Genomic DNA, 17,200 nt, shown 5'->3' with positions numbered 1-17,200 from the left:
GAATTGAAACTGAAATTAGATGCCTTCTTTTTACTCAGAGACCTCCATCTAGAAAGACACAAGAATACGATGGACAAAATATGTTCATCCGGCTTTGGAACAACTTGGGACCCACCAAGGAGGAACTCAAGAACACGGTTAAGGAGAAGGACCCTGGGTAAGCAGAATAAAATGGATGAGTTATTTTTGCACTTGACTCTTTTGGTTGTTCTTGAGCTCAGCACTGAAGTCTCAGGTTTTCATCTGTACAGATGTAAGGCCCTGATATTCCCTTGAGCACCGGGCTCTACTCAACATAATACAAGATACACCTCAGATTTATGACATGTCAGAAACAGCTTTAATAGCGTCTTACGCGTCCTGCTGTAACTCCTCTGACATGACGGTGGAAAACCAGGCGTTCGTGTGTTTGAAGGGTTTTTGTGGGTTATTGGTCATGTGGACAGTGAGAAGAAAACATCTATTCAGAAAGAAAGTGAGATAGATGAAGGTGAAGGGGGAATTAAGAAATGGAAAATGGAAAAAAACAAACAAACATAGAAACATGGAAAACACATTCTCAAAAAAATCCAAACCAGAGAGAAATGAAAGCGGGATAAAGGGGTGAAGGAGGAGCCCCAGGGCTTAACCGTTTGGCAGCCTCTCTACCAATCAATAAAGCTCATTTCAACCATCGATCTCCCCGCATCCTCCTCACACCTGTTGACCTCTTCGAGAATGAGGGAGGAAAAATAAAAATGAGAGAGAATGGAAAGAGAAACCAACCAAATAGTCCAAAGGGAAATACAAAAAAGAAAACAAGGAAATACAAAAGCACACACTCAGACTTAAATGTGTTCATCAACATTATTCTTGCAACTGAAACCAAGCACATAGGAATGTAAAGCTCTTTAGTAAAACGTATAAATGTTGCTCAAGTAAGTAAGTCCAAAGTGCCTTCCAGCAACTGCAAATCTTTAACACCCACAAATCACATCATCTGTATGTTACACATCAACAGAGAAAATGAGATTTTATGATTTAAATGCAATTTCAATAGATTTTCTGACCATCAACAGCTAGTCTATCTATATAGATAAAAATCCCGTCTTCCCAATAAAGTTGCAAGGTGCACACATCCTACAACTGTGGGGAAAAAAAACACAGGTGATTCCTGATTGTAGGCCTGTCAGTGGCTTGCTGGTCCGCACACATGTAAATATCAGCCAACTGACACTGCATCAGGACCTTTTTTAGTTCAGCTAAGCTAAGATCAATTAACCATGATGGAGCCACAGAAAAGATTTTATCAACAGTTTATTGTCAGGGTTTTTCAGAGTAGGACATCTAGAGAATTTGAGATAACAACGCATAATGTCATCAAAATGTAGCACAAGTTTTCTTGCAATCCAACGCAGTGCAGGGAAAAGTTAGAAAGTTAAAAAAGCTAAAACAACAGAAGAAGGATGACAAAACAAACAAGAATTGAATAGCACTGGTTGTGTTTTCTTCCAGGTGGCCTGTTTAACAGGAGGAGTGCTGCAGTGCTGATACAGCAGATTATGAGCTCTTTTTTTACAGTATTAAACTACAGCAGTAGTAAACACATCAACCACTTCACAGTGCCTCCTGCCAGGCCTGCTGGTGCTTCTCTCGTGCCACTCCTCCTCCAGAGCCACTCATCAGTGCCGCAGCGCCTCGGGAGAGCGGACATGCAACATACAACTGGAGAAAATACAGGTCCTGTGTTTGAGTCAAACTGTTAAAACTTCTTCACAGTGTATGTTTCGCGTTACACTCGATTAAACAGGCAAGTTAAGTTCATCTGGGTCAGCATAATAATATCAGTGTGACACTCAAAACCTCCACGGTATGTCGGAGGACAAAAGTAGACCTTGTTGTTGTTAAGAAATAATATTTGCCATCTTTTGCTAAAAGCAAAATCAACACGACTCTTTTCATAGTGTGTTTTTGCCTTGTTCCCACTGCATTCTGTGACTGTGACGCAGAAAGCAGATGCTGGTTCTAGGCACAGCACCAAAATAAATTGTAAATTCTTCTTTTGAAATATAACACCACCCCACAAATTTAAGGCAAACTAAATAAAATGCAGCTTTGAAGCTGGTAGAAGCTGACTTGTTTACATTTTTCTACTAAGGTGACTAAAGTGACAGTACATGGTAATGCTACATTTGTCACCTTTGATGAATCAGTCATGTCATAACTCTAATGCCATTTGGTGGACATCTTGATCCAAAATGACTCACAATAGCTGACAAAATCCTATCCACTTTTAGTATGTGAGGCCCGGTGGGAATCAAATAGCTAACTCTGGCAGTGTTAGTGTCTTACTCATCCCACAGTGCAAACAAAACACTGTCTAATCTGAACAGCACCGCAGAGTTATCATCCTGAACAAATGAAACCTGTCAAAACTAAAATTAATATTAGCTGTCTATTTGATTGATTGATCAGGGTACAGATTTGGTCTGTAATAAGTTGTTTCACAGTGAGCATGCCATGAAGTGTTTCCCTCAGGTTAGGTACATTGAGCTAAAGTTTATTTAAGTCATCAATCAGGATATAGCAGACTGTGACAGAGCAACACGCACACTTTGATGTGAGTTAGAATAATAATGCTGTTGTGATATTAGTGCCCTCGTCAGGTGGCATGCAGCTGCAGGCAGCGTTGTGGCATTAAAACCAGCAGCCCAGAGCTACGTAACACGTGTTAAGTTACTGCGCCACGCCTCACACGCTATGTTCTTATTTAATATGTTTTTATACTGAGCAGACATATACTACCTTACTCACTGCCACTACAACTTGCCATTCCAGCACAGCACATGTGCAGTTTATAGTGACAACGGTTACAGACTCCACCCTCGAAATTCTTTTACAGAGAAATAAACATGAGCTGACAACCGCAGATTTTGCAGTCTGAATTGTTGCTAGGAGACTTTATCATGCATATACAATACAATTTTAAAATACTGAGGCTAAAGCTGCATATGCTTTGGTGGAAAGCAATGACTTTTGACTTTTAACCAAATGCTTAAACAATTTTATTTAAAACTCAAGGGCTTAATCCACAACTGCACCTCAAAATATTTGTTGTTTTCATGTTGATAAAAGCAAAATTTCTGACTCCACAGTCAGAAATTCTTATGTTTATTTCACCAGATTATACAGGAATGCGAGGCAATCAAATAAGCTATTGATCACATCTCTACACATGGACAGGTGGCATTTACCAGGTTGAAACAAGGCATCCAAATCAGAACACTCAAATGAACAAACCTCACATAAAAAAAGATAAAAACAGAAATAAACTGGAATGTCCTTATGATATCTGCCACCTTCTGCAGTTAAGACTAACAGCATACGATCTGTTTTTTCTTACATATTTGACACTTTACCCCTGCTACTTACACCGCTGTAAGCAAACAGGGTTTTTCCCATTTAGCTGCATATCAATCAAATGAATGCTTAGAGTGGAGCATACACAACCACAAATCAGATTATCGAGATGAGAATATGTTTAGAGTGAACTGGCTGCTAATGTAAACAGCGTCCTCCTCTGAGGAAAACCGTCTCCGAGAGAAACAAAGTTTACCACTTCACCTGGCTGGAGAATCCATCATCATTATGACCTCATAACTGCCGCCATGGAAAATCTGCAGTCATTTCCAACAAAATGTGTGTGTGTGTGTGTGTGTGTGTACGTGCTGAAGTGTTCCAGATCAACACAGTGATGCCAGGGGATCGTCATCTACAGGTCCTGCACATTTTTTGCCACACCTGTGCACACACACACACACACACACACACACACACACACACAAACACAGACTTGCCCCTACCAGCAAAATGTCCTCTTTCTGGAAGACGTCATTGTACTTGCGTGAGCACATTTAGTCCTTACAACTGCAGCAATGCAAGAACTTTCACACATGCACACACTCATACACAAATACATGCACAGTCACAATCACGTACACCTACACACAACAAACCCCTGCAAAGACTGTGAAGACATTTCATTCTGGAACGACAATTAGGAAAAATTTAAGGAGTGACACAGACAGTGAGAATAAGATTTAGTGCCAAGTAGGTTTTCACCTTCAAGAAATTTGCTCTGGAATATTAAAGCATAACAATAAACATGGTGTGAGAAATTATGATGGAGATAACTGCAAGTACAGCAAGTCATTATTCATTATTATTATTAACTTGGCAATAGTGTAGAAAAGTGAATGAATGAACTGAATTGTTTTTTTAGTTGCTTTCTTTTAACTATTCATTCTTTAATTTATGCAAAAATTCATTCATTCATCCATTCATTTTTATACCACTTATCCATGCAGGGTCATGGGGGGGGGGTTCATTCAGTTTGCATAATTCATTGAACTTCGCCTCCTAAAATACCCCAAAAAACGGATAAAACTCAGTCGCTGCAAAATGGTTGACTTAGTAAAGTATTTGCAGCCACAATGCCAGAGCACATCTCTGATTTTGTTGCTGTGGATACGGCTGCCATATTAGCTGTTACTATGAATGCAACTGGCTGGCTACTCTTAAAGTACATAAGACCACTCTTCACATGCTCTTACACCACACATCCATTTTCTTGCACATTAATAAATATGTAACTGCTTTACCTTGTAGTTTATTCTAATGCATGCTGCTCAGAATGATCCCAGTCAGTTTCTCTCTTCTCTTACGCAGTGCGCTCACAGGCAAGAATGACAGGGAGTTACTGTACTTATGGGGACGCTCTGTTTTGCTCTGAAACTTTTTCATGAATTTCAGTAAGAGGTTTTTACTTTAGTTAGACTGAGCAGAATCATGGATGTTATTATTATACCTCAGTGGCGACTCAAATAATAAAACATAATAGGACATCCGTTCATCCATTCTCTGTACCCGCTTTTTCCATGCAGGGTCGTGAGGACCTGGAGCCTATCCCAGCTCACTACAGGCAGAGACGTCGTATACCCTGGACTGGTCACAGTCAGTCGCAGGGCTGACACACAAGACAGATAACCACACACACACACACACACACTCACACCTAGGGGCAATATTAATGTACACGTTTCAGGGACTGTGGGAGGAAGCCAGAGTACCTGGAGAAAACTCACGCAGGTGCGGGGAGAACATGCAAACTGTGCACAGAAGGGAGTCGAACCCAAAACCCTCTTGCTGCAGGGTGACGCTGCTAACAAACAATTCCAGTTAATATTACGGAGTTAGCAACACACTCTTGTGCTGCCCAAACAAAGCCCAAATAAGAGGAATCCTCAAAGCCACATGTTCATGAAAAACATAATTATATGATAAATAGGCTTTCACTACAGAGGACAAAGTCTGAACGCACATCAGGTCTCTTGTTCTTTGGGGTTTGGGGGGTTTTGCAGAACACAAAGCACACAGTTTGTGTGTGTATAGTTAACACAGGTGCACATGCAAACTGCTCCAAATAACCTCATGTATGCAGTTTTACCTCAATTTGCTCTTCAGTTTCACATCTATCAACTGAAAATTGAAAAGCTTATAAAAACCACAGTTTGTAATGTGATTAAGACAGATCAGGTTAGATTACTTCAGACATGGATTGTACTGAAGTGCTGTTGTGGTGGACTGTATTACAGTGTTTTGCCCACCTCATTCATAACAGTAAATGCAGTCCAGTACAAACACGAGTCTCCTCCCCTGAGTCTAGTCACCCTGCTGCTCCGGTAGACGGGCTATGCAGACCATGGTATGGCCATGATAGTTGGCCTATCATCTGTAAATGCTTTCAAATCTTGAACTGGACTCAGTGCTGATTGTTGAGGACTGATGACTCCACACAGCTTGTGACAATGACAGCAGCCAGTCATCATAATTACCCTCTGCTAATTTCCATCACCAGTGATGATACACCACAATATTGTGACTAATGTTAATACCAGTTGATCAGCATGTTGTTCTTGACTCAAACAGACCAGCTATTGTTTTATTACTATTTTTATATACTATTTTCATAAGTTGAATTTTGCATACTAAATGCTATTTATCAACAATGAGCAGCAAACAGATAAAATGGAGGCTATTTGCATGGCTTGCCAAGCCTTTTAAAATCAGTCTGTAGGTTCTCTTCTCTTCTCTTCTGCTGCCCATGTCTCCCCTCTTGTCTGTACCCTCTGGGTGGGACTCATAAAACATTAAACTGCTGCTTTTGTTTGTCACCTTTTCCTGCGTGCCAACAAATCACTTGTCTCCAGGAAACTAAATGTCACTGAAACCTTTTTAAAGTTACTAATTTTGTCATCTGAGGGGAGTTAAACAGCATTTAGAACTCATCTGTTTCTTCCTCCTCCCACTCCACACTTCCTTTGGTGTCGTGCTTGTCCATTTACTGGTGTAAGCTGGTTGCTGGCACCATCATGTGGTCACAGCAGCCCATAACAAAGGTGGTTATCTCTTTATTTAATCCACCTTGCGCCATGCACACACCACTTTGCTAAAAGTGAAAATCAAAAACTTTATTAAACTGTTTTTACAAATTTCAAATAATTATAAAATAAATATTTTCTCTTTCTCTGCTCTTTATGGACAGTCTTGGAGTGAAAATGTGTGTGTATGTGGGTGGTTATGAAAACATGGTTGGTATTAAGTCATAAAATGTGTTTTCATGTTGTGTGGCCTGTGTGTCATGAGTGCATTAGTCTGTGTGTTCCTCGTCTGTCTTGTCCTTTGAAATGGGAAATTCAAGTGATGTCCTGAACCGAATGGGCACCTGACATTCTTCACTGATTGGCTGATTTGCCACGGGGACGTGGATACGTAGCTGTCCGTCATCCATCAGTGAACAGGAGAGGCCGGACAGGTCAAGGTGAGCAGGCAGTTCGATCCTCTGTGCAAATCCCATCTGAGAAGAGGCTGAGGAGCAGAAGGAGGCGCAGGAAGAGGAGGAGGAGCAGGACTGGCTTTCTTCTGCTCCAGCCTGCTTCATGGCCACCACTGCCAGACTCCTCCCATCCAGTTTGACAGTGATGTCACTGGGAGCGTAACCTCGAGCATCAAGGGTCACTAGGAGGTCGCCGTTGTTTTCTGTGGCCTGCTGAGCTTCCTTGTGCAACTCTATGCTGGGAGTTTCTCTCTGCTGTTCTTTACCATCACTCAGCCTGAAAGAAAATCAGGATCTGGATCAAAATCAGCTCTAATGGTGTCTGAGGCCATATTCAAACCTGCTGCTAAAACAGACAGTCTTGTTTTCCCCCTTGGTATGATTAATTTGAGCAGAACGCATGATTAGCACACGATTTTGTGTGTGGACCAAGACAACACCTTTCAGAGGAAGTGGTCTCATTAGCATACTTTTTCTGGTGAGGAAGTGATCTGGGTTTTGCATATTGGGCTGCAGAAGAATGAAATAAAGTTACCTTCTCACTCTCACCATAGACGTAACTAACTATATAACATTTAAAGAGCTCAGACAACTGTATCAACTTTGCCAGCTTGTCAACTGATTCAGACTAGAACAAACCAACTCTGTTTGAAAATGCCCTAACAGATAACCAAGCAGGTGTGTCCATGACTGAGAAACCCGGTTACTGTGCCTACCTCGACAAAGTGGAAGAAACAAGAGGGAACTGGTGAAGTTTGAGCAGGTGGGGCCCATCGTGGAGCTCCCTCAGGAGACTGTCGACCAGCTTGGCTCTTTGGTTGAAGAAGTCTTGTTGCAGTGAGGGAAGGGACTCGCGACGTAGCGGCCACAGCAGCCTCTCCTGGCTGAAGAAAGGATCATCGCTGAACAGGCTGCTCAAGGCTGCACGCTGGGACATCATGTCAACGTTGGAGGACAGCTCTTGACAAAATACTTGACTTTGATTAGGAGGAAACTTCTCTTAACTCTTCGTGTTACTGAATAAGCATGTTTGTCGAAATATTTGACAAATAGAGCTCAATCTGTTGTCAGATTGAATAATAAGACAAGATAGCTAACACTTGATACACTGAAAACAAAGAATCAGACCTCAGCAGCTGTTCAGAAGTGATTATGTAGACCTGCACTGTGAACACAGCTCATCTTGTCTCAGGTTACAAGGCTTCGCTGCTTCTTCGAGGGATGAGCTCAGGGCAGTAACATTTCCCAGAATCTGTTTGCATGGGTGTGTGTGTATGTGAAGCCAGTGCGCTAAAATTACAAGACGTCTGTGTCATATCTATTTGTGGCCTTCTAAGTGATATACTGTAAAACTGCCTTCCGGTCACTGGCTCAGACAGAATTGGCTTACATGTGATTGCTGAAACCAAGTGTGTTGTGGCATTTTTCATTTCTGCTTTTGCAAAGTAAACATCGATCTGTTTTTCAGATTATTATTCAGATATTTATGTGTGTTGGCATTGATGAATTTAATGCAATTTATGACAACCTCCAAGCATTAAATACTACTGTACTACTGAATGCCATTTTAGATGCATAGCATTAAACTGTGGTCAATTTCAGGCTTTGTGAATTTGTTGTATTGGGTTACATTATGTGTTTGTGATCATTTGGATTCACACGTTTAGAGTGGAATGAGACTGAAGTAAAGATGTATAGTAAGCTTTGGGTCATCAGGGGTGCTGCTGCAAAAATGACGAAGTGTGTCAGTGAACCAGGGGATGCCAGGGACAGAAATAAAAAGGGGGATTCAAGATGGCTGTCAGTTCCATAGTTCTAAATTACTGGGCTATTATTACAGCACCCGGACTGGTCATTATTTAAGGCTGTATGACACCATCCAGCTAAAAAAAAAAAACCCCAGGGGTTATAGCTGGGATACGTATGCATGTGCAAATAGATGGACAAGAATACTTCAAATAAATTCTGTAAATGTAAGGTTTATTTTCACCATAAAAACACTAAAACATTTTGCCTTTGAAACAACATCTCAGAATGAATGTACAATTCATTCATACAAATTCACATTACAAAATGGGTTAAGAAAAACAACAAAGATATTCCTGTACGTTAATATATTTACAAACAATAGCAACAGAAAATAGAAAAACTCTCCCTACACAGGGGTAGGGAGAGTTATTTAATATTTTACTGAAAAAGAATGTTGTGATCAACCACAGTGACAAGGTCTTTATTGAAATACACTGACAACCACAGCCATGCAGGACAGTAGTATTACTTTTCCATGAATATCATGCATACAGTGAATATTCAAGGAGTTAATGCATCATATTCGTATATATATGTTAGATATAGATATCCATATTCACACATTCTGTGTCTATGGCAACAATGTGGAACTACTGACCAGCGGACATCTCAAAAGTTTTGATAGATATCCTCATATTCATCAGTTGGCTGGGTTACATTTTCATAGTCTTCATCCTCACTGGTTCCTTCTTCTTCTTTGTCTTCATTGTTTGACGCTACATAGATCTGATTAGCTTTCATGATATTTGTATCAGGGGTGCCCTCCTCATAATCATGCTCTCCATCACTGTCTGGGTCCTCATAATCATCATATTCCTCTTGTTCCACTGGTCCTGCTTCCTCTTTGAACCTCCTCTTGGTGTCTACTAGATCAACATTCACATAGTCCCCCTCCTCGTCCTCATTCTCATCCTCTTCTTCTTCATACTTGTTCCTGACTTTGACGGCTACTGAAACAAAATCATTGGAACAACATGTAAATACATATGAAAGAACTTTGATGAAGGTGTGCATTTAAAATGGAGAAACTGTAGTGAACACAGACATTGTGTTTGGACGAAGGCTCCAGGCTGCTTAGCTCGTTGTCTTCTCCTGAGGACCAGACAGAAAGCCATCAATACCAGGAGGACCAGCAACAGGATCCCAGAAGCTACTGAGGAGACCAGCAGCAACAGAGGCGCTGGGGGGGAAAAAAGATCAGTTTATCCTTCTAAACATGTCAGATTCTCTCTAAATGTAACATACGGATATTTTAGAGTGCAAGTATGAGTTTTCACCACAATCTCAGACTTCCTCTGTCAAAATAATCTACATGATTCAAACTCACTGAAACAGAACGGTCTTCAGTAAAGATGCCTCAAAATGACTAACTGCTTCCTTATTATATTATGCCCAGTCATCAGTTCTCATCTTGCTGAACCTGGCAGCTTTTCATAGAATGCATAGTTCTTGTTTTCCTTTTCTTAGTGCCAAGTAATGTTTTTGCATCCAGTTTCTGTATACTCAACTTGACATCTTTAAAACTCACTTCACATCTGAATGCACATTAAAAATTAATAATATAATGTTAAATAATAATATAATATAAAGGGGAAGAAGTCACTCATTAGATATATTTTACAAAGTATTGAGTTTGTTAAAGTATTTGTTCTCAAGGCATTCTTGATGACCGCACAAACTAGCATCATCTGCATATGTTTACATTGTAATTCCAGGAAGCTCTTCCACATAGACTCTAAATGGATTATGGGAGAATATAGGATCTTGGTGGACCCCCAGTGCTGTACATCAGGAAACTAAATAGGCAGTCCTTCTAATAATAATAATAATAATAATAATAATAATAATAATAACTCTATACTATACTAACTTTATATAGCACTTTTCAAAAACCAGGTTTCCAAAGTGCTTAGCAATCAAAACAAAACATACATAGACAAATGGTGAAATTTTAAGATTAAAAATAAAATAAAATAAAATTTAGGAAAGTTGTTGGATAAAACCCTTTACCATCCAGTTTTTGTTTGTTTCCAGTTTTTTTTTATTTCAAGTTGCCTTTAGAGGTTAGACTTTATCAAGTACTCTATATTCTACTTCATTTTGTTCCAGCTATTTATTGAAACTATATGACTTTTACACCGTGACATATTCAAAACAAAGAATATCTTGTCATGCAGAAGTTCTCAACCCTCAAGGCATGGATTTGAACTGTGAGAAAATGCCATGACCCAGCGCAAAACTACAACCTGCACAGCATATTATCATTTCAAGGCTCCTATTTGTATGCTTCTAATGCAGGAAGTAACCATTATAAAATTAAGTTTCTGTTTCTATTAAGTGTCACCCACACTCTCTTGTGTGTTCCTGTTTCTTTCTGTGTCTCATCCTCTAATATGTATCAAGGCTTATCTGAATGACGGGAGGATAAATATTAAGAGACCATGCCTGAAAAACATGTGATTTATGATTACACTTTCAGAACGACTGGACTTTGTATCATTCAGATGTTATTCATAAAAAGCAAAAAGCCGACAGTCTACTCACATTCCATGACCACAGTAATTGGTGCTGTCTCAGTAGAATTGAATTTTCTTGTAGAGAGTGTGACTTCATACACACAGCTGTAGTTTCCCTGATGTTCATACTCAGCTACATGGAAATTAAAGGAAGCTGAGTGGTTGACAGCTGGCTTGGTGTTGGTGATGTCAGAGCCATAGAAGATGAGAAAGAAACGACCTTCAGGATAATGGGATGAAATGGAGCAGGTGAAGATGAAGCTGTAACCCCTGGTGACCTCTGCACCTTCAGGACCCCAGACCAACCCTCCATTAGGAGATGTCAGGGAGATGCTGGGCTGCTGCAGTGTCACTGAGTACAAAAGAGACAGAAATAAGAAAAACATAACCCTGCTGGACTCAAAAATCAGTTAAGATAAGATCCAGATTAATTATGCACCTAAAGCAGCATTCCAAGGTTGCAATTTAAATTATGATCTTTTGTTATCTTAGCCATCTTCGCTCTGATGAGTCTTGGAAATATATACATAATTTTAAATGTCACCATTTTTTCATGAAAAGCTGCTGTTGGAAGAAAAGGACTTATTTTCACTTTCATTTGTTCTTTACATTTTTATATGGTCAACATAAATCCAAGTCAATATAAAAGAGACCTCAAAAAGATCTCAAAAGATTTTCCTTTTCTGATTTACTTTATTGATATGTCATTTTTCTTACCTGTGATAGAGAGTCTGACTAAGTCACTTTTGGGGGAACTGAAAGATCGACTTGAGCTGTTTTTCTCATACTGACACTGGTAGTGTCCCTCACTATCAAAGTCCACTTGAGGTATATGGAAGGTGGCAGAGTTGGTACTTGATGTTTGGGTCTTTCTGAATGAGCCTGAGGTCAGAATGAATGTTCCACCTAAAACCTGTGTTGAGATCGAACAAGTGATGTTGATATCCTGACGCCAGGTTATCTCACCACCAGAATTCATGGAGATGCTGGGCTTTGGGAGGCTCACTGAAACAAACAGCACAATATGAGAGCTTTAAATGTGCTGCCTTTGAGTCAATCCGTACTAATTTTGACTTCTTAATAGTTTGCATGCCTTAAGTAAATCAAATGTTTACGTGTGTAAAAATGGTTCTCTGAACAAAAGTGAACCTGTAATCATGTGACTAAAGGCACTTTATGATCACCCTTCTTCTCTTCTGGATCAAGCATACTTTCACAGTGATTGAATCCAGAATAAGTAAACAATAAATACTAATAAATACTCGACTGACCTAGCTGGGAGTATGTGAGTCTTTTCTGCATTTTCTGCATGCAGCCTAATCAATGCTTCTGTATGGCCTTGAGCCAGGATCTGTGGGCTTGTGAGTCAGTTTTGTGGCTAGCTGAACTCCCTAATGCCTCTCCCTACAGAGGAATGAGGGGTTTGTTATTGCATTTTGTGAATGTTTTTGGTGGCAGGGACAGACCAAAGAAAAGGACATAGTTCTTGAAAGTCTTCCTCTAAAAGGTGCCTGGTGATCTGGACTGATGAGAGCGTAAAACAGGTATCACTAAGGTCCACTGTTGTGAGTCAATCTCCTGGCCCTATGGCTTGAAACCAAGCCCTGAACTTGAGCATCCAGAAAAGAAGTACCTTGAGATGATTGTTCAGCTGCCTCAAATCTAGAACTGGGTGGAAATCCCCCAGTCTGTTTGAGGGCAAGGAAATAGGTGGAGTAAAACCTTTGTCTTACTTCCTCTGGAGACAGAGGCTTCATTGCACCCTCCCCAAGCAAGGCAGAAATCTCCTTGGCCAGAAAGACAGAACAAGATGTGTCTGTTACTTTTGTCTCCAAAGTGCCTCTAAAGCAGGGGTAGGCAGTGCTTGTAATGCAGGTGGCACTCAAACTTCAGAGTTAATCATGGAGAACAACGGAGAACACTGGCATCATCTGGTGCACCATTAGGGGCACTGGGGGGCTAGGCATAACCACGAACAAACAACGAGGAAAAAAGACACAAATCTCAGATAAGTTAATCTCCAATCCAAATGTAGTAACACCACAGAAGCACAAGGGGTGGCACCAAGAGGTAATGCGCCTACCACCAAAGAAGATACCTCAGTCCAAAACCAGATCCAAAGCTAATGTGCTCCTGTACTACAGCACCCTGCTTTCATATGTGACAGAAAAAAACATTTACAACATTTTCCACTTATTAAATCAGTACGTGATTATGTCCTACACATAACCAGCACAATTGTCACCTGCGAATAAAATGGACAAACACGCAGCAAGGAGGTGCACAGTGTAATGCACCCCAACAACAGGCAACCAAAACCAGGAGTGATCATTTAGTGTTTGGATGTTGCTGTCATATCCACAGGTGTGACTGATTTGGCTGACTCAAGAGTTATCGTCATATGGTTACATGTTCACTGAAAAGACATTAAAACATTTGGGAAAGATTTTTTTTTTTCCTTACCAGTAACTGAAAGTCTGACGGAGTCACTTTGGGGGGAACTGAAAGAATGACTTGAAATGCTTTTCTCATACTGACACTGGTACAATCCTTCATTGTCAAAGTTCACTTTGAAGATGTGGAAGGTGAAAGAGTTGCTACTTGATGTTTGGGTCTTTCTGAATGAGCCTGAGGTCAGAATGAAAGTTCCACCTAAGAGCTCAGTTGAGATTGAACAAGTGATGCTGAGATCCTGACCCCAAGTGACCTCACCAATAGGATTCATGGAGATCCTGGGCTTTGGGAGGCTCACTGAAAGAATAAAACAATAAACAGATTGAGGCACAGCATTCAGTGTTGCATCATTGACTTTTCAATGATTTCAAGTTTTCTAGTTGTTCTGCTCATTTATGTTTTATATTGATGAAAACATGTCTGCCCACTAACTTTTACTTAATGTTTCAGAGTCAAAAGTCAACTCTACAAGAGGCATTCAGTGTTTTTTATACACTGTAGGCTTTTAGTGAAGTATTATTTTAACAATACTTCTCTTTGAACAAGATTGAAAATAAAACCCGTATTTGTAAGAATATAAAGAAACAGTTACTCCAGTAGAATCCATGTAAATTGTGTCAGTGTACAGATAATGTCTGTAAATTGTGCTGCTTCCCAGCATATAAAATTCAACATTTTGTCCTTTGGCCCATTAGTCAGGCTGTTATTGTGATTATTGTTTTATGATTACAACATGCTGTGTATCATATAAGGGACTCAAAACCTCACCTGAACAGACCACACCAGCGTCCTCACTGTGTCCACAGTTGTGTGTCCCAAATCCTCCGTGGCTACACGCACTTAGAGACTCTTCACTGCCTGAACAGCCCACATCATCAAGCCAGATTTTTCCACTTCCTTCACCAAAGTGGGCAGACTGAGGGGCACTCAGTGCTGACCCACAGCCCAACTGTCTGCACACCACCATAGCATCATTTAAGTCCCAGCCGTCATCACAGACTGTTCCCCAGGCATCGTCGTGATAGATTTCAACCCTTCCAGAGCACCGAGCAGACCCAGAGCCAACTAATCTGATCCGCAAACCTGGACACAGAACATAAGGAAAAATACATTTCTGATAGAACATGCAGGATTTTTGACATTTGCTCATGATGGGAGCTGCTTTTGTAAGACATATGAGAAAAAATATTTTTCATTTACATACTTTCCACAGCTCACACAGACAATGAGAAATATTTAACACTTTTGGAAGCAGATCAAAGATTTCATAAACTTTCTCACTTACATTACACTTTCATTTTCAGTGTATTGAACAACATTTCACTGTAGTTATTCTGCTCTGCAGTTCTGGAAACGTGCTACAGAGTGTGGTTACCAGTGAAGATCTCTGACATGACAAGCCAATGACAATGTGGCACAACTGTTCAAATATACAGAAAAGGCACACATTCAAAATATTTCATCAAAATGTCTTCTCACCTGAACAGATCACACCAGCGTCCTCATTGTGTCCACAGTTGTGTTTCCCAAATCCTCTGTGGCTACACGCACTTAGAGACTTTTCATTGCCTGAACAGCCCACATCATCAAGCCAGATTTTTCCACTTCCTTCACCAAAGTGGGCAGACTGAGGGGCACTCAGTGCTGACCCACAGCCCAACTGTCTGCACACCACCTTAGCATCATTTAAGTCCCAGTGATCATCACAGACTGTTCCCCAGGCACCCTTGTGATAGATTTCAACCCTTCCAGAGCACTGAGTAGACCCAGAGCCAACTAATCTGACACCTGGACACAGAACATAAGGAAAAATACATTTCTGATAGAACATGCAGGATTTTTGACATTTGCTCATGATGGGAGCTGCTTTTGTAAGAGACATATGACACAAATTATTTTTCATTTACATACTTTCCACAGCTCACACAGACAATGAGAAATATTTAACACTTTTGGAAGCAGATCAAAGATTTCATAAACTTTCTCACTTACATTACACTTTCATTTTCAGTGTATTGAACAACATTTCACTGTAGTTATTCTGCTCTGCAGTTCTGGAAACGTGCTACAGAGTGTGGTTACCAGTGAAGATCTCTGACATGACAAGCCAATGACAATGTGGCACAGCTGTTCAAATATACAGAAAAGGCACACATTCAAAATATTTCATCAAAATGTCTTCTCACCTGAACAGATCACACCGGCGTCCTCACTGTGTCCACAGTTGTGTGTCCCAAATCCTCCGTGGTCACACACACTTAGAGACGTTTCACTGCCTGAACAGCCCACATCATCAAGCCAGATTTTTCCACTTCCTTCACCAAAGTGGGCAGAATGTGGGGCACTCAGTGCTGACCCACAGCCCAACTGTCTGCACACCACCTTAGCATCATTTAAGTCCCAGTTATCATCACAGACTGTTCCCCACGTTTTGTTGTGATAGATTTCAACCCTTCCAGAGCACCGAACAGACCCAGAGCCAACTAATCTGATCCGCACACCTATCAGGGATGTAAGACATAACATACAATATTTCAATATTTTTCACAGAACGTACACTGAAAACTGAAAGGATTTTACACATCATGCAGGAGAACAGACTGACCCACTGTGGGTGGTGCTGAGGTCCAGAGGAAAGAGACTGTAGAAGAAATAAAAATGATATGGCTCATTATATTCACTACAGTAATAAGTGCAAAAACAAAAGTTCGTCTTGTTTCCGTATGAGTTTGTCCTGATTATTTAAATAGAAAGTAAGATGAATCCGCTCAGAAAAGAGTCTTAGAGACTTTTTGTCTGTCCTATACAATCAAACTGCTATTCCAGACAAAAAAATGAAAGTGTCAATTTTGAAATGTTTATCTTACCCATGAACAAATAGTGAAGGCTTGCCTGTTGTAAAGCCCCCATGGCTGACATACGCTGTTCTCTGTCATTTATCAGTGACAGCACAGATGACAGAAAACTCAACTAAAAACTGGGGTGCTCAGAAAAACTTTTCGTACTGCTTGTCCCTCCGAAAGTACTTCCTCTTTCATTTCAGTCATGGTTTTATTTAGGTGCAACCACAGAGCATTAAAATTCAGCATCATGTGGAAGAACACGTAGGACTTTAAAATACTTTGTTGATCAACAGCAATTTTTACGGCTGTGACAGCTTTATCTCTTGCAGTTTCCATTTTTGTGCATACAGGTGGAACAAAACTGGCTTTTAAATGTATGCACTGCACTTTTGACTTATTGCCTCCACAAATGTATTCACTGTTTATTGATCTGTTTCATTATTTATAGGATTAGACTTTTTCTTTAAATCTATGTCAGTACATTTTTGACAGGAAGCCAAAACCCTCATACTTAACCCGAAGTCATGGCTAACAAATTTTTTTGTTGTTTTTCTCTGGCCAGCAATCAGCCTCTCATAAACTTCTCCTCTGAGACAATGATTGTCCAACCATAACAAGAAAACACAGTGCATCCGGACAGTATTCACACCTCTTCGCTTCTTGCACATTTTGTTATGTTACAGTCTCATTCCAAAATGAATTAA

The 17,200-nt window shown here is 40.3% G+C and overlaps 2 protein-coding genes and 1 long non-coding RNA gene across 6 annotated transcripts in view; all 3 read right to left on the bottom strand.

Annotated features, from left to right (window-relative positions):
• Nucleotides 1-5,391: 5,391 nt before the first annotated feature.
• LOC124073494 lies at nt 5,392-5,739 on the bottom strand. Its single transcript, XR_006845686.1, has 2 exons — nt 5,646-5,739; nt 5,392-5,517 (listed from the first exon to the last, which is right to left on the bottom strand). It is a non-coding gene; the product is annotated as an uncharacterized LOC124073494 (long non-coding RNA).
• An 868-nt stretch (nt 5,740-6,607) lies between these two features.
• LOC124073482 lies at nt 6,608-7,888 on the bottom strand. Its single transcript, XM_046415745.1, has 2 exons — nt 7,591-7,888; nt 6,608-7,151 (listed from the first exon to the last, which is right to left on the bottom strand). The coding sequence occupies exons 1-2, from the start codon at nt 7,812-7,814 to the stop codon at nt 6,689-6,691; spliced, it is 687 nt and encodes a 228-aa protein (XP_046271701.1). The 5' UTR covers nt 7,815-7,888; the 3' UTR covers nt 6,608-6,688.
• Nucleotides 7,889-8,836: 948 nt separating this feature from the next.
• Nucleotides 8,837-17,200, bottom strand: part of LOC124073462 — a 102,043-nt gene continuing 93,679 nt past the window's right edge. Inside the window, exons 21-25 of one of the 4 annotated variants that reach the window (XM_046415706.1) lie at nt 13,663-13,950; nt 11,917-12,204; nt 11,228-11,551; nt 9,729-9,863; nt 8,837-9,630 (exon numbers count right to left, since the gene is read on the bottom strand). In XM_046415706.1, the coding sequence (XP_046271662.1) occupies nt 9,293-9,630; nt 9,729-9,863; nt 11,228-11,551; nt 11,917-12,204; nt 13,663-13,950 (1,373 nt within the window). In that variant the 3' untranslated portion in view covers nt 8,837-9,292. Of the gene's footprint in view, nt 9,634-9,728; nt 9,864-11,227; nt 11,552-11,916; nt 12,205-13,662; nt 13,951-17,200 lie in introns of all 4 variants that reach the window. The other 3 variants (XM_046415705.1, XM_046415708.1, XM_046415707.1) reach the window with 3 other exon arrangements.

The sequence above is a fragment of the Scatophagus argus genome, chromosome 16, assembly GCF_020382885.2.
Source record: "Scatophagus argus isolate fScaArg1 chromosome 16, fScaArg1.pri, whole genome shotgun sequence".
Lineage (NCBI taxonomy): Eukaryota > Metazoa > Chordata > Actinopteri > Scatophagidae > Scatophagus > Scatophagus argus.
The sequence above is the reverse complement of the archived record's forward strand: the minus strand, read 5'-3'. Positions and strand labels throughout refer to the sequence as shown.

Excerpts from the sequence above, each read along its gene's own strand:
- LOC124073482 (XM_046415745.1), bottom strand. The coding sequence starts at position 7,814 with ATGATGTCCCAGCGTGCAGCCTTGAGCAGCCTGTTCAGCGATGATCCT. Across the intron at positions 7,152-7,590 it reads GTTTCTTCCACTTTGTCGAG|GCTGAGTGATGGTAAAGAAC; the intron begins GTAGGCACAGTA and ends ATTTTCTTTCAG.